Below are 23,349 nucleotides of genomic sequence, written 5' to 3' on the forward strand. Positions count from 1 at the left end.
TCACATACAGTACATACACAGTCACATGCAGGTCTGATCATTTACCTGCCAATAAAAAGCATCAGTAATAGTACTGTGGATTTATAAAAGTGAAGAATATCTATAGACCGAGTTGATGCATCATCCTGAAGTGCTGTCTCTGAATATCTAAATATTTATCCCTATGTGGTTTTAGAGAATTTTTCTGAACTGAAGTTTAAAATACTTTAAATCACCTTTCTACGAGCTTAGATCTTATTTTTATTATTATTCTTATGGTGCGAAAGGTGCTGAATTCCAAATTCAGAGCATATCTACAGTATGACTGAGGGATTGCCTCCACGTGGCTCTTCAGATGGCGACGACTGACCCACCGCCAGCACTAACAGTGCAAACAACGACAACAGTGCTGACAGTGTTAACATGGGGGGGAACCAGAGGTTGGGCGCTATGCTTCCACCAAGCCGCTGTGTGTTATCGTGGAAGCGTAGCGCCCAACCATATGAGCCCAGTGAGGAGCGGTGGCGATTAGCTAGCTCGTAGGGCACACACACTGGGACTCACATGCGCTAGTGTCTATTTCACACTACAAGACTTTCAATCGCGATTAATATTCGACTAATCGTGCAGACCTAGCGGCCGGACCGGCTATGTAAACAAGCTCGGATTACATCACACACAGAGGGAGATCGACTTCATTCTCTGCTCAGGTAGACATTACTCCTCTATATCTTTACATAGCACATAGTTGTTTGCTGCTATATTAATGCTCTGAATATTTAATTTAGCACATTAAACATTTATAACAATAATATTGATAATGGTCAATTTCAAATGTCGGTTTCTGACGTTCTGATGCTTCAAAATGCATATGCAACTAGTATATTCTATCCATTATATGTAGTAGTACTCTAAATAGTATTTCAACAAGTAATGTTCTAATAATTTCCATTCATGGTATTACTAGTATTAGCATTACTGGTATTAGTGTTAGTATTAGATTTTTAAGCCCTCCACTGTTCTGGGGTATTTTAGTGGTCTCTGGCTTAAGGGACATCTATGTGGGAGTGCAGCCGCGTCAACATCCTGCTGAAAACCACAATAGCTGCTGCACTGACAGAGATACACAGCTAAAGCATGGGGTAAATGTTAAAATGTCTCTTTTCTGCATTCATAGGAGAGGCAGTGCCAAAACATTTTGCCATGCAAAACTCTGTCTTAAAAGCAACACAGAGCAAAGCATGTTAACTTCATCTTGGGGCCACAGTTTACCCACCTACCAAGACACCACTGCACCAGCGGATTTGGGCAGAACTCAGGCTCAAACTTTCTAAAACAGTAACTTTAATAATGGTTCTCCCAGTTACATAGTCCTAGTCAAGGTTTATATGAAGGTGTTAGAGGTCAGTCGTGTACTATAAAGATGCTTAAAGAAGCTGACAGAGCTGAGTCAAAAAAAAATGCTACAAACACCTCTACATCCTGCAGAAAACCACCAACGCTGCTGCAATGAAAGAGATGCACAGCAAAAGCATGGGGATAAAGGTCAACGGGTCTCAGTAAAAGGACGGCTTCATCTCTGCGTTAACAGCAGAACACAGAGACAAAATGCCAGTTAAACATGGTGACTAAATTGACCATGCTATTTTATAGAAGGCTTTGTCCAACTTAGGCACAGGAAGCAAAGCCTGATTACTCCGCCCTGTTCTTTGACAGACCCAGCATACCTCACCAAGACCTGGTCAACTGGCCTATTCTGACAACACTGCGACAAAAATAACTGGGACTGCATTTTCTCAGTTAAAGTGATGATTGCAGGATTTCTTTTTTTTTGAAATCCTTTTGTTTGCCTCCTTAGAGAAGATCCATGTCTCTTTCATCTCTCTATGTTAAGTCTATGTTCTCTCTATGTTAAAACTTCTTAAAAAACGAACAGCCTATTTGACCTTCCAGAGGTCGTAGCGGGCTCAGTTTTAAATCTAGAGTGAAGTGGCATCATGTGAAACTAGAAAACCTGACGATCCCATTGGTACCAAGCATGTCCTAGCTTATCCGAGGCTAAATAAGAGGAATGGAGTGGAATAGAGGAGTGGTGAATAATATGTTGCCGGTTTCTGTGATGCTTAAACACAGGCCAACGCATGTGGCTCACTTTGCTGAGTAACTTGTTATATAGTGATGTTGATTGCCTCACTCGCTCCCTCCCAAAGCACACACATCATTGCCACTCTTTGGTTGACACAACCGAAAAATGGAATGCATGTGTCTTAGCATCAACTGTCTGTACGTCGAAAATACTGGTCGGTAAATGTTTACAAATTAATATATTAGTTAGATTGCTAAAATAATCCTCTGATCTTCTTACAATAGTCTGGGCATTAGAGTTATACTGTGTGGCTGCTGTGCATGAAAACACTGCAGAGACTTCCTGTATGAAACCACAAAGAGAGCAGAGGGTCCTAGAGAAGTGCACGACCGAAGTGTATTGAGAGCCAATCTTTGACTGCCGACCACACCGAGGCTTAAAAAAGATCCTTCCATCTCTAGGTTAGAGGTGTGAAATCGGCTCATTTACAGTCAGTAAACAACCTGTTAAGCATAACAGGCGTTGTCGATACACTCAGGGTGGACGCTCACAGATCAGTTAATGCTGCAGGCACCGTCTATTATATAAATCACATTGTAAGTAAGTAAAACTTTATTCATATGGCACTTTTTTTTAATACAGGTTACAAAGTCCTTTATATCAACATCAGTACAGAAAGCGTACAAGCGCAAAGCGCATAAAGGAGAAAAAAAAAATCTGAAATACATACGAACACAGTGCAACACACTTGTGAACACAGAAAGCATACAGCAACCAGTCACCACCCAGATCAACCCTTGAAATGATAGAAAAGCCAAATTAAAGGACCAGTGTGTAACAATTAGGGGGATCTATTGGCAGAAATGGAATATAATATTAATAAATATTTTTTCTTTAGTGTATAATCATGTGAAAATAAGAATTGTTGTGTTTTTGTTACATTAGAATGAGACGTTTATATCAACATAGGGAGCGCCAAGATTCCTACAGTTACGTTTGACATAAGGGCCAAGTGGGCCGATACACTGAAGTAATATTTACCACATTGGCGGGTCTTGTTGTCACCCTGGCTCTAATGTTTCTGATCACACTACCACTGCTTGAAGGAGTCAGACATGCTGGGTGTTTGTAATGCCGTACCGATTGTGTCCCGCTGACTCTGAGATAGTGTTGCTGAGAGTTTGATGTGCTTAAGTAACACTAAACAAGAACCAAGTAACGCGTGTTGTGTGAGGGGGGAAACTTACTTTCTCTCTCTCGTATCTGAGCTCACAGGCGCCGCAGACATCACTTGTGTGTGGTCGTGTGTTTGTGCATTGTTGACTACAAGTATAGCGTGAGTGGAAATCACATCAAAGAGACCTGGTTTAACTGTAGCTGAGGGAACGTGTTTAATTGGTGCTTTGCAAGGTAAATCTTTACATTCAGTACATGGAGGTGAAATTTGACTAAATTTTCACTTCTAGTAACACAAATGAAACATGTCCAGTTCTACTGCTTTATACTGGAGTACACACATTCACTCCAGGTGTCGTCTCTCTGTCTCGTTGATCTGGTGGCCCTGTTCACCCTTACAGCAGCATAATGGAGGCTGTCTGCATCTTGGAAACCCTGGTAACAAAGTATGAAATAGTTAATTGCCATTATAGTATACGTCTCATGACTTAAAAGTATTGAAAACAGCATCACTAACATCTGTACAGTCTAATTCAAATTAAAAAATTAATTTCTACGATTGTTTTTTATTTTTTTGTATTTCAAGCGGTGGACAAAATAACAGAAACACGGCCAAAAATAATGCAATACAAAACAACAACAGCACCAACTTCAGTCTTGAGCGATGATCATCAGTCCTCACAAGGGTATGTAGTTCTTATTGCAATATATTGAACTGGATATTTTACAGGTGATACTCTCTCTTCCTCATCTCTGTTTTCTGGCTTTGAATCACTCACCTCTGCATTGGGAGCCGAGGCAGCTGGAGATCTGGCCTGAGAGTCTAGTTGTGAAAAAACAAAACAAAAAAACTTCTTTAAAATTCACTATGGTGAGAAGGCCAATTCTCATTCACTTCTTCCCTGCTCTCTTCAATATCGCATACATTGAACACGATCAAATGTAAATACTAGACCTGTCAAAGTTAACGAGATACTAATGCTTTAATGCAAATCTGTTTTAACGCCGCTGATTTCTTTAATGTGTTTAGTCTTAGCGGGCTCAGTTTTAAAATCAGAGTCAGGATTAGGATGGCATTATATGAAACTTGAAAACCTAAGGAATCCATCATTACCAACCATGTCAAACTAGCCTGTCGAGAAGGAGGTTAAATAAGGCTCCAAAGTTGGGCTAAATTTTAGCGAGGAAAAACTGGCATGGCCGTTTTCAAAGGGGTCCCTTGACCTCTGACCTCAAGATATGTGAATGAAAATGGGTTCTATGGGTACCCACGAGTCTCCCCTTTACACACATGCCCACTTTATGATAATCACATGCAGTTTGGGGCAAGTCAAAGTCAAGTCAGCACACTGACAGCTGTTGTTGCCTGTTGGGCTGCAGTTTGCCATGTTATGATTTGAGCATATTGTTTTATGCTAAATGCAGTACAGACTATTATGCTAAATGTGAACAAACATATCCCCAATATAATTAACCACTCTCAGCACATCACAGTAATATTAACACTTCTCTACTATGTCAGTATGAAACTGATTGTGAGGGTTTCTGAAAATTATTCGTCATTGTTTTGTGTTTTTAATTGATTTCCAAAAATAAATATATACAAACATTTGCATAAAGCAGCATATTTGCCCACTCCCATGTTGATAAGAATATTAAATATTTGACAAATCTCCCTTTAAGGTACATTTTGAACAGATACAAAATTTGATTAATTCGTGATTAATCACGATTAACTATGGACAATCATGCTATTAATTGTGATTAAATATTTTAATCGATTGACAGCCCTAGTAAATATCACTTTAGCCTACCTGTGCATTGGCAGCTGTTTGTCTTGTACATTGTATATGTTTTGCAAGCCAGGAAAACAACCAGGATGGTGGTGAATGCCAAAGCTCCACTCAAGAAATACACCAAGACAAGAGAGTCTTCGTCATCTGCAGATGAACATGAGGACACAGAGCTTTCAGGGTTTGTTTTTCATAAAATTTGATCAGAAAGTATCCATCACTATTTAACAAAAGAGATCGTCTTTACTAAAATGTTCCTCACCTTTGAAGTCCAGCTTGGTCCCGTTTCCAAACAGTATGTGTCCACATGAGGCAACAGCACAGTAGTAGGTCCCAACATGAGACTGGTTCAGGCTATCCACTGGCAGGTTGTAGACACAGGTGTGTGTTTTGTTGTTGGTTTTCTTCTCACACTGATCATTCCTGCCTCCATGGGTGTAAATGAGTCCTGGATGAGATTCTTCAGAGTTTCTGAACCAGTAAACACTGTGTTCTCCATCACAGGGCCCCGTGTGTACTGTACAGTTCAGAGTCACAGAGCCTCCTGGCTGGACGGTCTTAGATGCTGACTGCTGGACTAAAGCTGGGACGTTCAGACCTGAACCCTTTACGTGGACAATAGCGCCCTCCGCAAATTCGAACTGGTATGAATAGCCACTTATGCAGTAGTAAGTAGCGGAGTCTGAAAGTTGCACATATAAGATCTTCAAGTGATTTTTACCAGTGCTGGCTTCCACTTTAAAGCGTGGATCGTTCTTAAATTCACCAGTCAAAGTAGCATCTTTGTCATGCTTGAAGAATTTAGACACCAGCTGCGGTTTTTGTCCGAAAGCTTGTTTATACCAGTAAAGCATCATCACTACACTATCTTCATAGAAACATTCCAAAGTCACGTTTTCACCGATGCTGACCGATACGAAACGTAAAGGTGATGATAGTTTAGGAGCTGTCGTATCAGCTGAGGAGAAAATGGAAACAACACAATCAACTTAATACCATGACTGGGAGAATATTGTAGCACACAAAATGTATTGAAAAAACATCAGAAGAAAAAGTGACAAAATGCACTTAACAAAAGCTACAACTTACCCATTGTTCTCAAGAGCAGAAATGACAAATACAAAGCAAACATTGGAGGTGTCATCTCGTTGAAATTGCCGTGGACACTTGAGAGGATCTCTATGCGCTCTGGCTTTTCAGAGACAAGACTGTGTTTGATTGGCCAATCAGAGATGACTCTGAATGATCACATGGTCGGTGTCCCTTGATTTTTGTCTTTTGAGAAAGAATTTTCATGAAAAATGGCAGGTTATCAGGACTCATTTTGTAAATTGGATACAAAATGTATAATGTGGGCATTGTAACCTTTAGCAGTGTTAACCTGGGGGGGCACCAGAGGTTGGGCACTACGCTTCCACGATGAAGCTGTGGGTCGGGACAGCTTTGTCAGCTGTAACTGCCATAAAGTATAAGCTAGTTGGGCACACACACTGGGACTCACATGCACTAGTGCCTATTTCACACTACAAAATTTTCAAAGTCGTCAGATTGCTGTACTCTTCACTGTAACTAACTTGCTGTCTTGTAATCGGGAGTCTTTAAATTGTTGTGGTTTTCACACTACATGTCTTACCAGCGACAGGGGGTCACGCACTACAAGATCTTTCAGCTGGAGGAACTGAACGAACTGAAGTGAACTGAACAAACTGAAGTGAACTGAACAAACTGAACTGAACTGAACAAACTGAAGTGAACTGAACAAACTGAATTTCAATCGTTTGTTGTTTATTGCTAAATCTTTCAGATTTAAACCCAATGCTATAAGGGAACGTTATGTTGTTATGCACGTTATAATGTGCGCCACCCGCAGGTTTCAAGGTGGAAACCTGCTTCCAGATGGAAATTTGCGCTGCTCCGCAGGTGCGCTTGGTGGAAACCTGCACTGGTCCGCAGCCAAAGCTGGACCGAGGAGACGCACGACGGTCAAGATCAAAGTATACGCGCTACATGTAATGACCGTCATCTTTTCTTGTAAAATGTCCGGTGTAATCGATAACACCGGTGTTGTCACGAGTTTATTAACCGGTGGGGAAATTTCCTCACCGTCTCATCCCTATTGGCCGGGGGATTCTTTCATCTACCATTTCCCTTGGCCGATGAGTCAAAGTTCATTTCGGACACGGACGGTAAATGATGTGATACGATATGCAAGACACATTGATGATGTTGTCTTTGGCACGTGTTCACAAAATAGCCTGTTACCACCGGTTGCAAATGCAACACATACAGTGCGTTCCTATTATTACAGGCGACCCCTCCTCCCCCAGGTTTCACCTCAACCCGTGTCTTGCGTTCTCATTGGCTGTAGCTCGTAGCTGGAGTCCCCCTTTCCAGATATTTAGCTATGCTAGATATAAACTACACAGAGCAAAGCATGTTGACTTCATCTTGGGGCCAGAGTATACCCGCCTACCAAGACACCACTACACCACTGCCATCAGCTGTGCTAACTTTAATAATGGTTCTCCCAGTTACACAGTCCTAGTCAAGGCGTATATGAAGGTGTTCGAGGTCAGACTTGTACTATGAAGATGCTTAAAGACGCTGGCAGAGCTGAGTCAAAAATACATTCTAAAAAACCTCTACATCCTGCTGGAAACCACCAACGCTGCTGCAATGAAAGAGATGCACAGTGAAAGCATGGGGATAAAGGTCAACAGGTCTCAGTAAAATGACGGCTTCATCTCTGCATTAACAGCAGAACACAGAGCCAAAATGCCAGTTAAACATGGTGACTTCATTTACCATGCTATTTTATAGAAGTCTTTGTCCAACTTAGGCACAGGAAGCAAAGCCTGATTACTCCGCCCTGTTCTTTGACATTCCCAACATACCTCACCAAGACCTGGTCAACTGGCCTATTCTGACAACTCTGTGACAAAAATGACTGGGACTGCAGAGAAGATCCATGTCTCTTTCATCTCTCTATGTTAAGTCCAGCAACATTATAGCCTAGCTTAGCATAAATGCTGAAAGCAAGGGGAAACAGCTAGTCTTCCAACAACCCCTAAACTGTCTTATTTACGTGTCATATTAGCTAGCAAACTAGTCAGCCGTACCTCCAAGAACCACTGGTCATATTCGATGTTGGTGCTTGAAACTGGCAAACCCAACAGGACGAGTTTTTTGATGCTACACACAGTCATTGCAACCTGCTATTTGACAATAAGGGTGTAAGAAAATATTGATACATGTATATCGCGATATTATGTTGTGCGATACTGCATTGATTCTCCAAAACACTGCATTGATTTTTAATTAACTTCTTAAAAAACTAACGGCCTATTTGACCTTCCAGAGAGGCTTCAGTTGGTTGCAATCTGCAACCTCACTGCCAGATCCTACACACTGCTCCTTTAAAGAAGTGGGTTTTTTTAGATGTTTTTTGAAAATCAACATACTCAGCTGATCTGATGAGAGGTGGGAGATTTTTCCAAAATCTGTGATGCTGAGACACCAAAAGTGCAGTCACCTCTGGTTAGCATGTTGTATAGCCAAAAGGTTTTGGTGGAGTGGCATATCAGTGGTGTAACGGCTTAGTAGCTCGGAAATGTAGGCAGGAGCCAGGCCATGTGGTGGATTGAACCAATTTATTGACCTGGTGTTCGAATTTCAATTGAGGGTGAACTTTAACAGCAAGGTTCCTACAGTTACGTTTGACATAAGGGCCAAGTGGGCCGATACACTGGAGTAGTATTTACCACATTGGCGGGTCTTGTTGTCACCCTGGCTCTGATGTTTCTGAGCACACTACCACTGCTTGAAGGAGTCAGACATGCTGGGTGTTTGTAATGCCGTACCGATTGTGTCCCACTGACTCTGAGATAGTGTTGCTGAGAGTTTGATGTGCTTAAGTAACCACAAACAAGAACCAAATAACGCGTGTTGTGTGAGGGGGGAAACTTACTTTCTCTCTCTCGTATCTGAGCTCACAGGCGCCACAGACATCACTTGTGTGTGTTTGTGTGTTTGTGCATTGTTGACTACAAGTATAGCGTGAGTGGAAATCACATCAAAGAGACCTGGTTTAACTGTAGCTGAGGGAACGTGTTTAATTGGTGCTTTGCAAGGTAAATCTTTACATTCAGTACATGGAGGTGAAATCTGACTAAATTGTCACTTCTATTAACACAAATGAAACATGTCCAGTTCTACTGCTTTATACCGGAGTACACACATTCACTCCCGTTGTCGTCTCTCTGTCTCGTTGATCTGGTGGCCCTGTTCACCCTTATAGCAGCATAATGGAGGCTGTCTGCATCTTGGCAACCCTGGTAACAAAGTATGAAATAGTTAATTGCCATTATAGTATACGTCTCATGACTTAAAAGTATTGAAAACAGCATCACTAACATCTGTACAGTCTAATTAAAATGCAAAAATAATTTTCTACTATATAATTTTATTATATTTTTTTATGTCAAGCGGTGGACAAAATAACAGAAACACGCCCAAAAATAATGCAATACAAAACAACAACAGCACCAACTTCAGTCTTGAGCAATGATCATCAGTCCTCACAAGGGTATGTAGTTCTTATTGCAATATATTGAACTGGATATTTTACAGGTGATACTCTCTCTTCCTCATCTCTGTTTTCTGGCTTTGAATCACTCACCTCTGCATTGGGAGCCGAAGCAGCTGGAGATCTGGCCTGAGAGTCTGGTTGTGAAAAAACAAAACAGAAAAACTTCTTTAAAATGCACTATGGTGAGAAGGCCAATTCTCATTCACTTCGTTTCTGCCTTCTTTATTATTGTATACATTGAATCAAATGTAAATACTAGAGCTGTCAAAGTCAACGCGATACTAATGCGTTAACGCAAATTTGTTTTAACGCCACTGATTTCTTCAATGCATTAAGTTGTAAGCAAGGTCAGCTTCAAAGCAAGAGTGAAGATCCATCCAAGAGTGAATCCATCGGTAGCAACCATGTCAAACTAGCCTGTCGAGAAGGAGGTTAAATAAGGCTCCAAAGTTACGCTAAATTTTAGCGAGGAAAAACTGGCATGGCCATTTTCAAAGGGGTCCCTTGACCTCTGACCTCAAGATATGTGACTATTATGCTAAATGCAGTACCTCTGAGGGTTTCTGGACAATATTTGTCATTATTTTGTGTTGTTAATTGATTTCTAATAATACATGTATACATACATTTGCATAAAGCAGCATATGTGCCCACTCCCATGTTGATAAGAGTATTAAATACTTGACAAATCTCCCTTTAAGGTACATTTTGAACAGATACAAAATTTGATTAATTTGCGATTAATCACGATTAACTATGGACAATCATGCTATTAATTGCGATTAAATATTTTAATCGATTGACAGCCTTAGTAAATATCAGTTTAGCCTACCTGTGCATTGGCAGCTGTTTGTCTTGTACATTTTATATATTTTGCAAGCCAGGAAAACAACCAGGATGGTGGTGAATGCCAAAGCTCCACTCAAGAAATACACCAAGACAAGAGAGTCTTCCTCATCTGCAGATGAACATGAGGACACAGAGCTTTCAGGGTTTGTTTTTTCATCAAATTTGATCAGAAAGTATCCATCACTATTTAACAAAAGAGATCATCTTTACTAAAATGTTCCTCACCTTTAAAGTCCAGCTTGGTCCCGTTTCCAAACAGTATGTGTCCACATGAGGCAACAGCACAGTAGTAGGTCCCAACATGAGACCGGTTCAGGCTCTTTATTGGCAGGTTGTAGACACAGGTGTGTGTTTGTGTGTTGGATTTCTTCTCACACTGATCATTCCTGCCTCCATGGGTGTAGATGAGTCCTGGATGAGATTCTTCAGAGTTTCTGAACCAGTAAACACTGTGTTCTCCATCACAGGTCCCAGTGTGTACTGTACAGCTCAGAGTCACAGAGCCTCCTGGCTGGACGGTCTCAGATGCTGACTGCTGGACTAAAGCTGGGACGTTCAGACCTGAACCCTTTACGTGGACAATAGCGCCCTCCGCAAATTCATACTGGTATGAATAGCCACTTATGCAGAAGTAGGTAGCGGAGTCTGACAGTTGCACATATAAGATCTTCAAGTGATTTTTACCAGTGCTGGCTTCCACTTTAAAGCGTGGATCGTTCTTAAATTCACCATTCAAAGTGGCATTTTTGTCATGCTTGTAGAATTTAGACACCAGCTGCGGTTTTTGTCCGAAAGCTTGTTTATACCAGTAAAACATCACCGCTACACTATCTTCATAGAAACATTCCAAAGTCACGTTTTCACCGATGCTGACAGATACGAAACGTAAAGGTGATGATAGTTTAGGAGCTGTCGTATCAGCTGAGGAAAAAAAGGAAACAACACAATTAACTTAATACCATGACCGGGAGAATATTGTAGCACACAAAAAGTATTGCAAAAACATTCGAAGAAAAAGCGACAAAATGCACTTAACAAAAGCTACAACTTACCCATTGTTCTCAAGAGCAGACATGACAAATACAAAGCAAACATTGGAGGTGTCATCTTGTTGATATTGCCGTGGACACTTGAGAGGATCTCTAGACGCCCTCGCTTTTCAGAGACAAGGCTGTGTTTGATTGGCCAATCAGAGATGACTCTGAATGATCACATGGTCGGTGTCCCTTGATTTTTGGCTTTTGAGAAAGAATTTTCTTGAAAAATGGCAGGTTATCAGGACTTATTTTGGAAATTGGATACAAAATGTATAATGTGGGCATTGTAACCTTTAGCAGTGCTAACAGTGTTAACCTGGGGGGGCACCAGAGGTTGGGCACTACGCTTCCATGATGAAGCTGTGGGTCGGGACGGCTTTGTCAGCTGTAACTGCCATAAAGTATGAGCTAGTGGGGCACACACACTGGGACTCACATGCACTAGTGCCTATTCCACACTACAAGATTTTCAAAGTCGTCAGATTGCTGTACTCTTCACTGTAACTAACTTGCTGTCTTGTAATCGGGAGTCTTTAAATTGTTGTGGTTTTCACACTACATGTCTTACCAGCGACAGGGGGTCACGCACTACAAGATCTTTCAGCGGACGGAACTGAACAAACTGAAGTGAACTGAACAAACTGAATTTTGATCGTTTGTTGTTTATTGCTAATCTTTCAGATTTAAACCCAATGCTATAAGGGAACGTTATCTTGTTATGCACGTTATAACGTGCGAAGCTGCAGGTTTCAAGGTGGAAACCTGTTTCCAGGTGGTAACCTGCGCTGCTCTGCAGCAAAAGCTTGACTGGGGAGACTCACACTCACCTGGCGGTAAAGATCAAAGTAAATGCCCTACATGTATTGACCGTCATCTTTTCTTGTAAAATGTCCGGTGTAATCAATAACATCGGTGTTGTCACGAGTTTATTATCCGGTGGGAAAATTTCCTCACCATCACATCCCTATTGGACGGTGGATTCTTTCATCTACCAGTCCCCTTGGCCGGTGAGTCAAAGGTAATTTCGGACACGGACGGTAAATGATGTGATACGATATGCAAGACACATTGATGATGTTGTCTTTGGCACGTGTTCACAAAATAGCTTTTTACCACCGGTTGCAAATGCAACACATACAGTGAGTTCCTATTATTACAGGCGACCCCTCCTCCCCCAGGTTTCACCTCAACCCATGTCTTGCGTTCTCATTGGCTGTAGCTCGTAGCTGGAGTCCCCCTGTCCAGATATTTAGCTATGCTAGATATAGGCTACACAGAGCAAAGCATGTTGACTTCATCTTGGGGCCAGAATATACCCGCCTACCAAGACACCACTACACCACTGCCATCAGCTGTGCTAACTTTAATAATGGTTCTCCCAGTTACACAGTCCTAGTCAAGGCGTATATGAAGGTGTTCGAGGTCAGACTTGTACTATGAAGATGCTTAAAGACGCTGGCAGAGCTCAGTCAAAAATACATTCTAAAAAAACCTCTACATCCTGCTGGAAACCACCAACACTGCTGCAATGAAAGAGATGCACAGTGAAAGCATGGGGATAAAGGTCAACAGGTCTCAGTAAAATGACGGCTTCATCTCTGCATTAACAGCAGAACACAGAGCCAAAATGCTAGTTGAACATAGTGACTTCATTTACCATGCTATTTTATAGAAGACTTTGTCCAACTTAGGCACAGGAAGCAAAGCCTGATTACTCCGCCCTGTTCTTTGACATTCCCAACATACCTCACCAAGACCTGGTCAACTGGCCTATTCTGACAACACTGTGACAAAAATGACTGGAACTGCAGAGAAGATCCATGTCTCTTTCATCTCTCTATGTTAAGTCTAGCAACATTATAGCCTAGCTTAGCATAAATGCTGAAAGCAAGGGGAAACAGCTAGTCTTCCAACAACCCCTAAACTGTCTTTTTTACGTGTCATATTAGCTAGCAAACTAGTCAGCCGTACCTCCAAGAACCACTGGTCATATTCGATGTTGGTGCTTGAAACTGGCAAACCCAACAGGACGAGTTTTTTGATGCTACACACAGTCATTGCAACCTGCTATTTGACAATAAGGGTGTAAGAAAATATTGATACATGTATATCGCGATATTATGTTGTGCGATACTGCATTGATTCTCCAAAACACTGCATTGATTTTTAATTAACTTCTTAAAAAACTAACGGCCTATTTGACCTTCCAGAGAGGCTTCAGTTGGTTGCAATCTGCAACCTCACTGCCAGATCCTACACACTGCTCCTTTAAAGAAGTGGGTTTTTTTAGATGTTTTTTGAAAATCAACATACTCAGCTGATCTGATGAGAGGTGGGAGATTTTTCCAAAATCTGTGATGCTGAGACACCAAAAGTGCAGTCACCTCTGGTTAGCATGTTGTATAGCCAAAAGGTTTTGGTGGAGTGGCATATCAGTGGTGTAACGGCTTAGTAGCTCGGAAATGTAGGCAGGAGCCAGGCCATGTGGTGGATTGAACCAATTTATTGACCTGGTGTTCGAATTTCAATTGAGGGTGAACTTTAACAGCAAGGTTCCTACAGTTACGTTTGACATAAGGGCCAAGTGGGCCGATACACTGGAGTAGTATTTACCACATTGGCGGGTCTTGTTGTCACCCTGGCTCTGATGTTTCTGAGCACACTACCACTGCTTGAAGGAGTCAGACATGCTGGGTGTTTGTAATGCCGTACCGATTGTGTCCCACTGACTCTGAGATAGTGTTGCTGAGAGTTTGATGTGCTTAAGTAACCACAAACAAGAACCAAATAACGCATCTTGTGTGAGGGGGGAAACTTACTTTCTCTCTCTCGTATCTGAGCTCACAGGCGCCACAGACATCACTTGTGTGTGTTTGTGTGTTTGTGCATTGTTGACTACAAGTATAGCGTGAGTGGAAATCACATCAAAGAGACCTGGTTTAACTGTAGCTGAGGGAACGTGTTTAATTGGTGCTTTGCAAGGTAAATCTTTACATTCAGTACATGGAGGTGAAATCTGACTAAATTGTCACTTCTATTAACACAAATGAAACATGTCCAGTTCTACTGCTTTATACTGGAGTACACACATTCACTCCCGTTGTCGTCTCTCTGTCTCGTTGATCTGGTGGCCCTGTTCACCCTTACAGCAGCATAATGGAGGCTGTCTGCATCTTGGTAACCCTGGTAACAAAGTATGAAATAGTTAATTGCCATTATAGTATACGTCTCATGACTTAAAAGTATTGAAAACAGCATCACTAACATCTGTACAGTCTAATTAAAATGCAAAAATAATTTTCTACTATTTTATTATATTTTTTTATGTCAAGCGGTGGACAAAATAACAGAAACACGCCCAAAAATAATGCAATACAAAACAACAACAGCACCAACTTCAGTCTTGAGCGATGATCATCAGTCCTCACAAGGGTATGTAGTTCTTATTGCAATATATTGAACTGGATATTTTACAGGTGATACTCTCTCTTCCTCATCTCTGTTTTCTGGCTTTGAATCACTCACCTCTGCATTGGGAGCCGAAGCAGCTGGAGATCTGGCCTGAGAGTCTGGTTTTGAAAAAACAAAACAGAAAAACTTCTTTAAAATGCACTATGGTGAGAAGGCCAATTCTCATTCACTTCATTTCTGCCTTCTTTATTATTGTATACATTGAATCAAATGTAAATACTAGGGCTGTCAAAGTCAACGCGATACTAATGCGTTAACGCAAATTTGTTTTAACGCCACTGATTTCTTCAATGCATTAAGTTGTAAGCAAGGTCAGCTTCAAAGCAAGAGTGAAGATCCATCCAAGAGTGAATCCATCGGTAGCAACCATGTCAAACTAGCTTGTCGAGAAGGAGGTTAAATAAGGCTCCAAAGTTGCGCTAAATTTTAGCGAGGAAAAACTGGCATGGCCATTTTCAAAGGGGTCCCTTGACCTCTGACCTCAAGATATGTGACTATTATGCTAAATGCAGTACCTGTGAGGGTTTCTGAACAATATTTGTCATTGTGTTGTGTTGTTAATTGATTTCTAATAATACATGTATACATACATTTGCATAAAGCAGCATATTTGTCCACTCCCATGTTGATAAGAGTATTAAATACTTGACAAATCTCCCTTTAAGGTACATTTTGAACAGATACAAAATTTGATTAATTCGTGATTAATCACGATTAACTATGGACAATCATGCTATTAATTGCGATTAAATATTTTATATTTTACATCCCTAGTAAATATCACTTTAGCCTACCTGTGCATTGGCAGCTGTTTGTCTTGTACATTGTATATGTTTTGCAAGCCAGGAAAACAACCAGGATGGTGGTGAATGCCAAAGCTCCACTCAAGAAATACACCAAGACAAGAGAGTCTTCCTCATCTGCAGATGAACATGAGAACACAGAGCTTTTTTTTCATCAAATTTGATCAGAAAGTATCCATCACTATTTAACAAAGGAGATAATCTTTACTAAAATGTTACTCACCTTTAAAGTCCAGCTTGGTCCCATCCCCAAACAGTATGTGTCCACATGAGGCAACAGCACAGTAGTAGGTCCCAACATGAGACTGGTTCAGGCTATCCACTGGCAGGTTGTAGACACAGGTGTGTGTTTGTGTGTTGGGTTTCTTCTCACACTGATCATTCCTGCCTCCATGGGTGTAAATGAGTCCTGGATGAGATTCTTCAGAGTTTCTGAACCAGTAAACACTGTGTTCTCCATCACAAGTCCCAGTGTGTACTGTACAGCTCAGAGTCACAGAGCCTCCTGGCTGGACGGTCTCAGATGCTGACTGCTGGACCAAAGCTGGGACATTCAGACCTGAACCCTGCACACTGACTAAAAAGCCCTCCATGAATTCAAACTTGTATGAATTTGTATTTGCGCAGTAGTAAGTAGCGGAGTCTGAAAGTTGCACATATAAGATCTTCAAGTGAATTTTACCAGTGCTGGCTTCCACTTCAAAGCGTTGATCGTTCTTAAATTCACCATTCAAAGTAGCATCTTTATCATGCTTGTAGAATTTAGACACCAGCTGCGGTTTTTGTCCGAAAGCTTGTTTATACCAGGAAAACATCACCGCTACACTATCTTCATAGAAACATTCCAAAGTCACGTTTTCACCGATGCTGACAGATACGAAACGTAAAGGTGATGATAGTTTAGGAGCTGTCGTATCAGCTGAGGAAAAAATGGAAACAACACAATTAACTTAATACCATGACTGGGAGAATATTGTAGCACAGAATAAATATTGCAAAAACATTCGAAGAAAAAGCGACAAAATGAACTTAACAAAAGCTACAACTTACCCATTGTTCTCAAGAGCAGACATGACAAATACAAAGCAAACATTGGAGGTGTCATCTTGTTGATATTGCCGTGGACACTTGAGAGGATCTCTAGACGCCCTTGCTTTTCAGAGACAAGACTGTGTTTGATTGGCCAATCAGAGATGACTCTGAATGATCACATGGTCGGTGTCCCTTGATTTTTGGCTTTTGAGAAAGAATTTTCTTGAATAATGGCAGGTTATCAGGACTCATTTTGGAAATTGGATACAAAATGTATAATGTGGGCATTGTAACCTTTAGCAGTGCTAACAGTGTTAACCTGGGGGGGCACCAGAGGTTGGGCACTACACTCCCACGATGAAGCTGTGGGTCGGGACGGCGTTATCAGCTGTAACTGCCATAAAGTATAAGCTAGTGGGGCACACACACTGGGACTCACATGCACTAGTGCCTATTCCACACTACAAGATTTTCAAAGTCGTCAGATTGCTGTACTCTTCACTGTAACTAACTTGCTGTCTTGTAATCGGGAGTCTTTAAGTTGTTGTGGTTTTCACACTACATGTCTTACCAGCGACAGGGGGTCACGCACTACAAGATCTTTCAGCGGACGGAACTGAACAAACTGAAGTGAACTGAACAAACTGAATTTTGATCGTTTGTTGTTTATTGCTAATCTTTCAGATTTAAACCCAATGCTATAAGGGAACGTTATGTTGTTATGCACGTTATAACGTGCGAAGCTGCAGGTTTCAAGGTGGAAACCTGTTTCCAGGTGGTAACCTGCGCTGCTCTGCAGCAAAAGCTTGACTGGGGAGACTCACACTCACCTGGCGGTAAAGATCAAAGTAAATGCCCTACATGTATTGACCGTCATCTTTTCTTGTAAAATGTCCGGTGTAATCAATAACATCGGTGTTGTCACGAGTTTATTATCCGGTGGGAAAATTTCCTCACCATCACATCCCTATTGGACGGTGGATTCTTTCATCTACCAGTCCCCTTGGCCGGTGAGTCAAAGGTAATTTCGGACACGGACGGTAAATGATGTGATACGATATGCAAGACACATTGCTGATGTTGTCTTTGGCACGTGTTCACAAAATAGCCTGTTACCACTGGTTGCAAATGCAACACATACAGTGAGTTCCTATTATTACAGGCGACCCCTCCTCCCCCAGGTTTCACCTCAACCCATGTCTTGCGTTCTCATTGGCTGTAGCTCGTAGCTGGAGTCCCCCTGTCCAGATATTTAGCTATGCTAGATATAGGCTACACAGAGCAAAGCATGTTGACTTCATCTTGGGGCCAGAATATACCCGCCTACCAAGACACCACTACACCACTGCCATCAGCTGTGCTAACTTTAATAATGGTTCTCCCAGTTACACAGTCCTAGTCAAGGCGTATATGAAGGTGTTCGAGGTCAGACTTGTACTATGAAGATGCTTAAAGACGCTGGCAGAGCTGAGTCAAAAATACATTCTAAAAAAACCTCTACATCCTGCTGGAAACCACCAACGCTGCTGCAATGAAAGAGATGCACAGTGAAAGCATGGGGATAAAGGTCAACAGGTCTCAGTAAAATGACGGCTTCATCTCTGCATTAACAGCAGAACACAGAGCCAAAATGCTAGTTGAACATAGTGACTTCATTTACCATGCTATTTTATAGAAGACTTTGTCCAACTTAGGCACAGGAAGCAAAGCCTGATTACTCCGCCCTGTTCTTTGACATTCCCAACATACCTCACCAAGACCTGGTCAACTGGCCTATTCTGACAACACTGTGACAAAAATGACTGGAACTGCAGAGAAGATCCATGTCTCTTTCATCTCTCTATGTTAAGTCTAGCAACATTATAGCCTAGCTTAGCATAAATGCTGGAAGCAAGGGGAAACAGCTAGTCTTCCAACAATCCCTAAACTGTCTTTTTTACGTGTCATATTAGCTAGCAAACTACATCCATACTGTCAGCCGTACCTCCAAGAACCACTGGTCATATTCGATGTTGGTGCTTGAAACTGGCAAACCCAACAGGACGAGTTTTTTGATGCTACACACAGTCATTGCAACCTGCTATTTGACAATAAGGGTGTAAGAAAATATTGATACATGTATATCGCGATATTATGTTGTGCGATACTGCATTGATTCTCCAAAACACTGCATTGATTTTTAATTCACTTCTTAAAAAACTAACGGCCTATTTGACCTTCCAGAGAGGCTTCAGTCGGTTGCAATCTGCAACCTCACTGCCAGATCCTACACACTGCTCCTTTAAAGAAGTGGGTTTTTTTAGATGTTTTTTGAAAATCAACATACTCAGCTGATCTGATGAGAGGTGGGAGATTTTTCCAAAATCTGTGATGCTGAGACACCAAAAGTGCAGTCACCTCTGGTTAGCATGTTGTATAGCCAAAAGGTTTTGGTGGAGTGGCATATCAGTGGTGTAACGGCTTAGTAGCTCGGAAATGTAGGCAGGAGCCAGGCCATGTGGTGGATTGAACCAATTTATTGACCTGGTGTTCGAATTTCAATTGAGGGTGAACTTTAACAGCAAGGTTCCTACAGTTACGTTTGACATAAGGGCAAAGTGGGCCGATACACTGGAGTAGTATTTACCACATTGGCGGGTCTTGTTGTCACCCTGGCTCTGATGTTTCTGAGCACACTACCACTGCTTGAAGGAGTCAGACATGCTGGGTGTTTGTAATGCCGTACCGATTGTGTCCCACTGACTCTGAGATAGTGTTGCTGAGAGTTTGATGTGCTTAAGTAACCACAAACAAGAACCAAATAACGCATCTTGTGTGAGGGGGGAAACTTACTTTCTCTCTCTCGTATCTGAGCTCACAGGCGCCACAGACATCACTTGTGTGTGTTTGTGTGTTTGTGCATTGTTGACTACAAGTATAGCGTGAGTGGAAATCACATCAAAGAGACCTGGTTTAACTGTAGCTGAGGGAACGTGTTTAATTGGTGCTTTGCAAGGTAAATCTTTACATTCAGTACATGGAGGTGAAATCTGACTAAATTGTCACTTCTAGTAACACAAATGAAACATGTCCAGTTCTACTGCTTTATACCAGAGTACACACATTCACTCCCGTTGTCGTCTCTCTGTCTCGTTGATCTGGTGGCCCTGTTCACCCTTACAGCAGCATAATGGAGGCTGTCTGCATCTTGGCAACCCTGGTAACAAAATATGAAATAGTTAATTGCCATAATAGTATACGTCTCATGACTTGAAAGTATTGAAAACAGCATCACTAACATCTGTACAGTCTAATTAAAATGCAAAAATAATTTTCTACTATATAATTTTATTATATTTTTTTATGTCAAGCGGTGGACAAAATAACAGAAACACGCCCAAAAATAATGCAATACAAAACAACAACAGCACCAACTTCAGTCTTGAGCGATGATCATCAGTCCTCATAAGGGTATGTAGTTCTTATTGCAATATATTGAACTGGATATTTTACAGGTGATACTCTCTCTTCCTCATCTCTGTTTTCTGGCTTTGAATCACTCACCTCTGCATTGGGAGCCGAAGCAGCTGGAGATCTGGCCTGAGAGTCTGGTTTTGAAAAAACAAAACAGAAAAACTTCTTTAAAATGCACTATGGTGAGAAGGCCAATTCTCATTCACTTCGTTTCTGCCTTCTTTATTATTGTATACATTGAATCAAATGTAAATACTAGGGCTGTCAAAGTCAACGCGATACTAATGCGTTAACGCAAATTTGTTTTAACGCCACTGATTTCTTCAATGCATTAAGTTGTAAGCAAGGTCAGCTTCAAAGCAAGAGTGAAGATCCATCCAAGAGTGAATCCATCGGTAGCAACCATGTCAAACTAGCCTGTCGAGAAGGAGGTTAAATAAGGCTCCAAAGTTACGCTAAATTTTAGCGAGGAAAAACTGGCATGGCCATTTTCAAAGGGGTCCCTTGACCTCTGACCTCAAGATATGTGACTATTATGCTAAATGCAATACCTGTGAGGGTTTCTGGACAATATTTGTCATTATTTTGTGTTGTTAATTGATTTCTAATAATACATGTATACATACATTTGCATAAAGCAGCATATGTGCCCACTCCCATGTTGATAAAAGTATTAAATACTTGACAAATCTCCCTTTAAGGTACATTTTGAACAGATACAAAATTTGATTAATTTGCGATTAATCACGATTAACTATGGACAATCATGCTATTAATTGCGATTAAATATTTTAATCGATTGACAGCCTTAGTAAATATCACTTTAACCTACCTGTGCATTGGCAGCTGTTTGTCTTGTACATTTTATATATTGTGCAAGCCAGGAAAACAACCAGGATGGTGGTGAATGCCAAAGCTCCACTCAAGAAATTCACCAAGACAAGAGAGTCTTCCTCATCTGCAGATGAACATGAGGACACAGAGCTTTCAGGGGTTTTTTTCATCAAATTTGATCACAAAGTATCCATCACTATTTAACAAAGGTATGTTCCTCACCTTTAAAGTCCAGCTTGGTCCCGTTTCCAAACAGTATGTGTCCACATGAGGCAACAGCACAGTAGTAGGTCCCAGCATGAGACTGGTTCAGGCTCTTTATTGGCAGGTTGTAGACACAGGTGTGTGTTTGTGTGTTGGTTTTCTTCTCACACTGATCATTCCTGCCTCCTTGGGTGTAAATGAGTCCTGCATGAGATTCTTCAGAGTTTCTGAACCAGTAAACACTGTGTTCTCCATCACAGGTCCCAGTGTGTACTGTACAGTTCAGAGTCACAGAGCCTCCTGGCTGGACGGTCTCAGATGCTGACTGCTGGACCAAAGCTGGGACGTTCAGACCTGAACCCTTTACGTGGACAATAGCGCCCTCTGCAAATTCATACTCGTGTGAATAGCCAATTATGCAGTAGTAAGTAGCGGAGTCTGAAAGTTGCACATATAAGATCTTCAAGTGATTTTTACCAGTGCCGGCTTCCACTTCAAAGCGTGGATTGTTCTTAAATTCACCATTCAAAGTGGCATCTTTGTCATGCTTGTAGAATTTAGACACCAGCTGCGGTTTTTGTCCGAAAGCTTGTTTATACCAGTAAAACATCACCGCTACACCATCTTCATAGAAACATTCCAAAGTCACGTTTTCACCGATGCTGACGGATACGAAACGTAAAGGGGATGATAGTTTAGGAGCTGTCGTATCAGCTGAGGAAAAAAAGGAAACAACACAATCAACTTAATACCATGACTGGGAGAATATTGTAGCACACAAAAAGTATTGCAAAAACATTCGAAGAAAAAGTGACAAAATGCACTTAACAAAAGCTACAACTTACCCATTGTTCTCAAGAGCAGACATGACAAATACAAAGCAAACATTGGAGGTGTCATCTTGTTGATATTGCCGTGGACACTTGAGAGGATCTCTAGACGCCCTTGCTTTTCAGAGACAAGGCTGTGTTTGATTGGCCAATCAGAGATGACTCTGAATGATCACATGGTCGGTGTCCCTTGATTTTTGGCTTTTGAGAAAGAATTTTCATGAAAAATGGCAGGTTATCAGGACTCATTTTGGAAATTGGATACAAAATGTATAATGTGGGCATTGTAACCTTTAGCAGTGTTAACCTGGGGGGGAACCAGAGGTTGGGCACTACACACCCACGATGAAGCTGTGGGTCGGGACGGCTTTGTCAGCTGTAACTGCCATAAAGTATAAGCTAGTGGGGCACACACACTGGGACTCACATGCACGAGTGCCTATTCCACACTACAAGATGTTCAAAGTCGTCAGATTGCTGTACTCTTCACTGTAACTAACTTGCTGTCTTGTAATCGGGAGTCTTTAAGTTGTTGTGGTTTTCACACTACATGTCTTACCAGCGACTGGGGGTCACGCACTACAAGATCTTTCAGCGGACGGAACTGAACAAACTGAAGTGAACTGAACAAACTGAATTTTGATCGTTTGTTGTTTATTGCTAATCTTTCAGATTTAAACCCAATGCTATAAGGGAACGTTATGTTGTTATGCACGTTATAACGTGCGAAGCCGCAGGTTTCAAGGTGGAAACCTGCTTCCAGGTGGAAACCTGCGCTGCTCCGCAGCAAAAGCTGGACCGGGGAGACTCACACTCACCTGGCGGTAAAGATCAAAGTAAACGCCCTACATGTATTGACGTCATCTTTTCTTGTAAAATGTCCGGTGTAATCAATAACATCGGTGTTGTCACGAGTTTATTATCCGGTGGGAAGATTTCCTCACCGTCACATCCCTATTGGCCGGTGTATTTTTTCATCTCCTAGACCCCTTGGCCGGTGAGTCAAAGTTAATTTCGGACACAGACGGTAAATGATGTGATACGATACGCAAGACACATTGCTGATGTTGTCTTTGGCACGTGTTCACAAAATAGCCTGTTACCACTGGTTGCAAATGCAACACATACAGTGAGTTCCTATTATTACAGGCGACCCCTCCTCCCCCAGGTTTACCTTCAACCCATGTCTTGCGTTCTCATTGGCTGTAGCTCGT

At 41.5% G+C, this 23,349-nt stretch overlaps 4 protein-coding genes across 8 annotated transcripts in view; 1 reads left to right on the forward strand and 3 right to left on the reverse strand.

Moving 5' to 3' along the window:
- LOC119482112 (prostaglandin D2 receptor 2-like) overlaps nt 1-23,349 on the forward strand; it is a 158,728-nt gene that overhangs the window by 99,110 nt on the left and 36,269 nt on the right. The window lies entirely within an intron of this gene.
- LOC119482126 lies at nt 3,432-6,187 on the reverse strand. Its single transcript, XM_037759542.1, has 5 exons — nt 6,124-6,187; nt 5,297-5,992; nt 5,056-5,181; nt 4,021-4,064; nt 3,432-3,676 (listed from the first exon to the last, which is right to left on the reverse strand). Exons 1-5 carry the CDS (start codon nt 6,176-6,178, stop codon nt 3,557-3,559), a joined length of 1,041 nt encoding a protein of 346 aa, XP_037615470.1. The 5' UTR covers nt 6,179-6,187; the 3' UTR covers nt 3,432-3,556.
- LOC119482121 (V-set and immunoglobulin domain-containing protein 1-like) lies at nt 9,132-11,619 on the reverse strand. Of its 2 annotated transcripts, XM_037759531.1 has the most exons (5): nt 11,524-11,619; nt 10,697-11,392; nt 10,455-10,580; nt 9,713-9,756; nt 9,132-9,365 (listed from the first exon to the last, which is right to left on the reverse strand). In XM_037759531.1, the coding sequence occupies exons 1-5, from the start codon at nt 11,576-11,578 to the stop codon at nt 9,246-9,248; spliced, it is 1,041 nt and encodes a 346-aa protein (XP_037615459.1). In that variant the 5' UTR covers nt 11,579-11,619; the 3' UTR covers nt 9,132-9,245. The 2 variants fall into 2 exon arrangements, with proteins under 2 accessions (XP_037615459.1, XP_037615460.1); XM_037759532.1 differs by lacking the exon at nt 10,455-10,580.
- LOC119482125 (V-set and immunoglobulin domain-containing protein 1-like) lies at nt 14,458-22,205 on the reverse strand. 4 transcript variants are annotated; one of them, XM_037759540.1, is made up of 5 exons: nt 21,324-22,008; nt 19,141-19,149; nt 15,774-15,890; nt 15,034-15,077; nt 14,458-14,691 (listed from the first exon to the last, which is right to left on the reverse strand). In XM_037759540.1, the coding sequence occupies exons 1-5, from the start codon at nt 21,913-21,915 to the stop codon at nt 14,572-14,574; spliced, it is 882 nt and encodes a 293-aa protein (XP_037615468.1). In that variant the 5' UTR covers nt 21,916-22,008; the 3' UTR covers nt 14,458-14,571. The 4 variants fall into 4 exon arrangements, with proteins under 4 accessions (XP_037615468.1, XP_037615466.1, XP_037615467.1 ...); XM_037759538.1 differs by lacking the exons at nt 19,141-19,149; nt 21,324-22,008 and adding exons at nt 16,006-16,701; nt 16,833-16,956 and having other exon boundaries at nt 15,774-15,899; XM_037759541.1 differs by lacking the exons at nt 14,458-14,691; nt 15,034-15,077; nt 15,774-15,890; nt 19,141-19,149 and adding exons at nt 19,766-20,010; nt 20,358-20,401; nt 21,100-21,225; nt 22,151-22,205 and having other exon boundaries at nt 21,324-22,019.

The sequence above is a fragment of the Sebastes umbrosus genome, chromosome 22, assembly GCF_015220745.1.
Source record: "Sebastes umbrosus isolate fSebUmb1 chromosome 22, fSebUmb1.pri, whole genome shotgun sequence".
In the NCBI taxonomy this organism is placed as follows: Eukaryota; Metazoa; Chordata; class Actinopteri; order Perciformes; family Sebastidae; genus Sebastes; species Sebastes umbrosus.

Coding starts and splice junctions, on each gene's coding strand:
- LOC119482126 (XM_037759542.1), bottom strand. CDS start 6,178: ATGACACCTCCAATGTTTGCTTTGTATTTGTCATTTCTGCTCTTGAGA. Junction 5,993..6,123: donor TCTGCTCTTGAGAACAATGG/GTAAGTTGTAGC, acceptor TTTTCTCCTCAG/CTGATACGACAGCTCCTAAA. Junction 5,182..5,296: donor GACCAAGCTGGACTTCAAAG/GTGAGGAACATT, acceptor GTTCATCTGCAG/ATGACGAAGACTCTCTTGTC.
- LOC119482121 (XM_037759531.1), bottom strand. CDS start 11,578: ATGACACCTCCAATGTTTGCTTTGTATTTGTCATGTCTGCTCTTGAGA. Junction 10,581..10,696: donor GACCAAGCTGGACTTTAAAG/GTGAGGAACATT, acceptor GTTCATCTGCAG/ATGAGGAAGACTCTCTTGTC. Junction 9,757..10,454: donor AAACAGCTGCCAATGCACAG/GTAGGCTAAACT, acceptor TTTCACAACCAG/ACTCTCAGGCCAGATCTCCA.
- LOC119482125 (XM_037759538.1), bottom strand. CDS start 16,887: ATGACACCTCCAATGTTTGCTTTGTATTTGTCATGTCTGCTCTTGAGA. Junction 16,702..16,832: donor TCTGCTCTTGAGAACAATGG/GTAAGTTGTAGC, acceptor TTTTTTCCTCAG/CTGATACGACAGCTCCTAAA. Junction 14,692..15,033: donor CTTCGGCTCCCAATGCAGAG/GTGAGTGATTCA, acceptor CTTTGTTACCAG/GGTTACCAAGATGCAGACAG.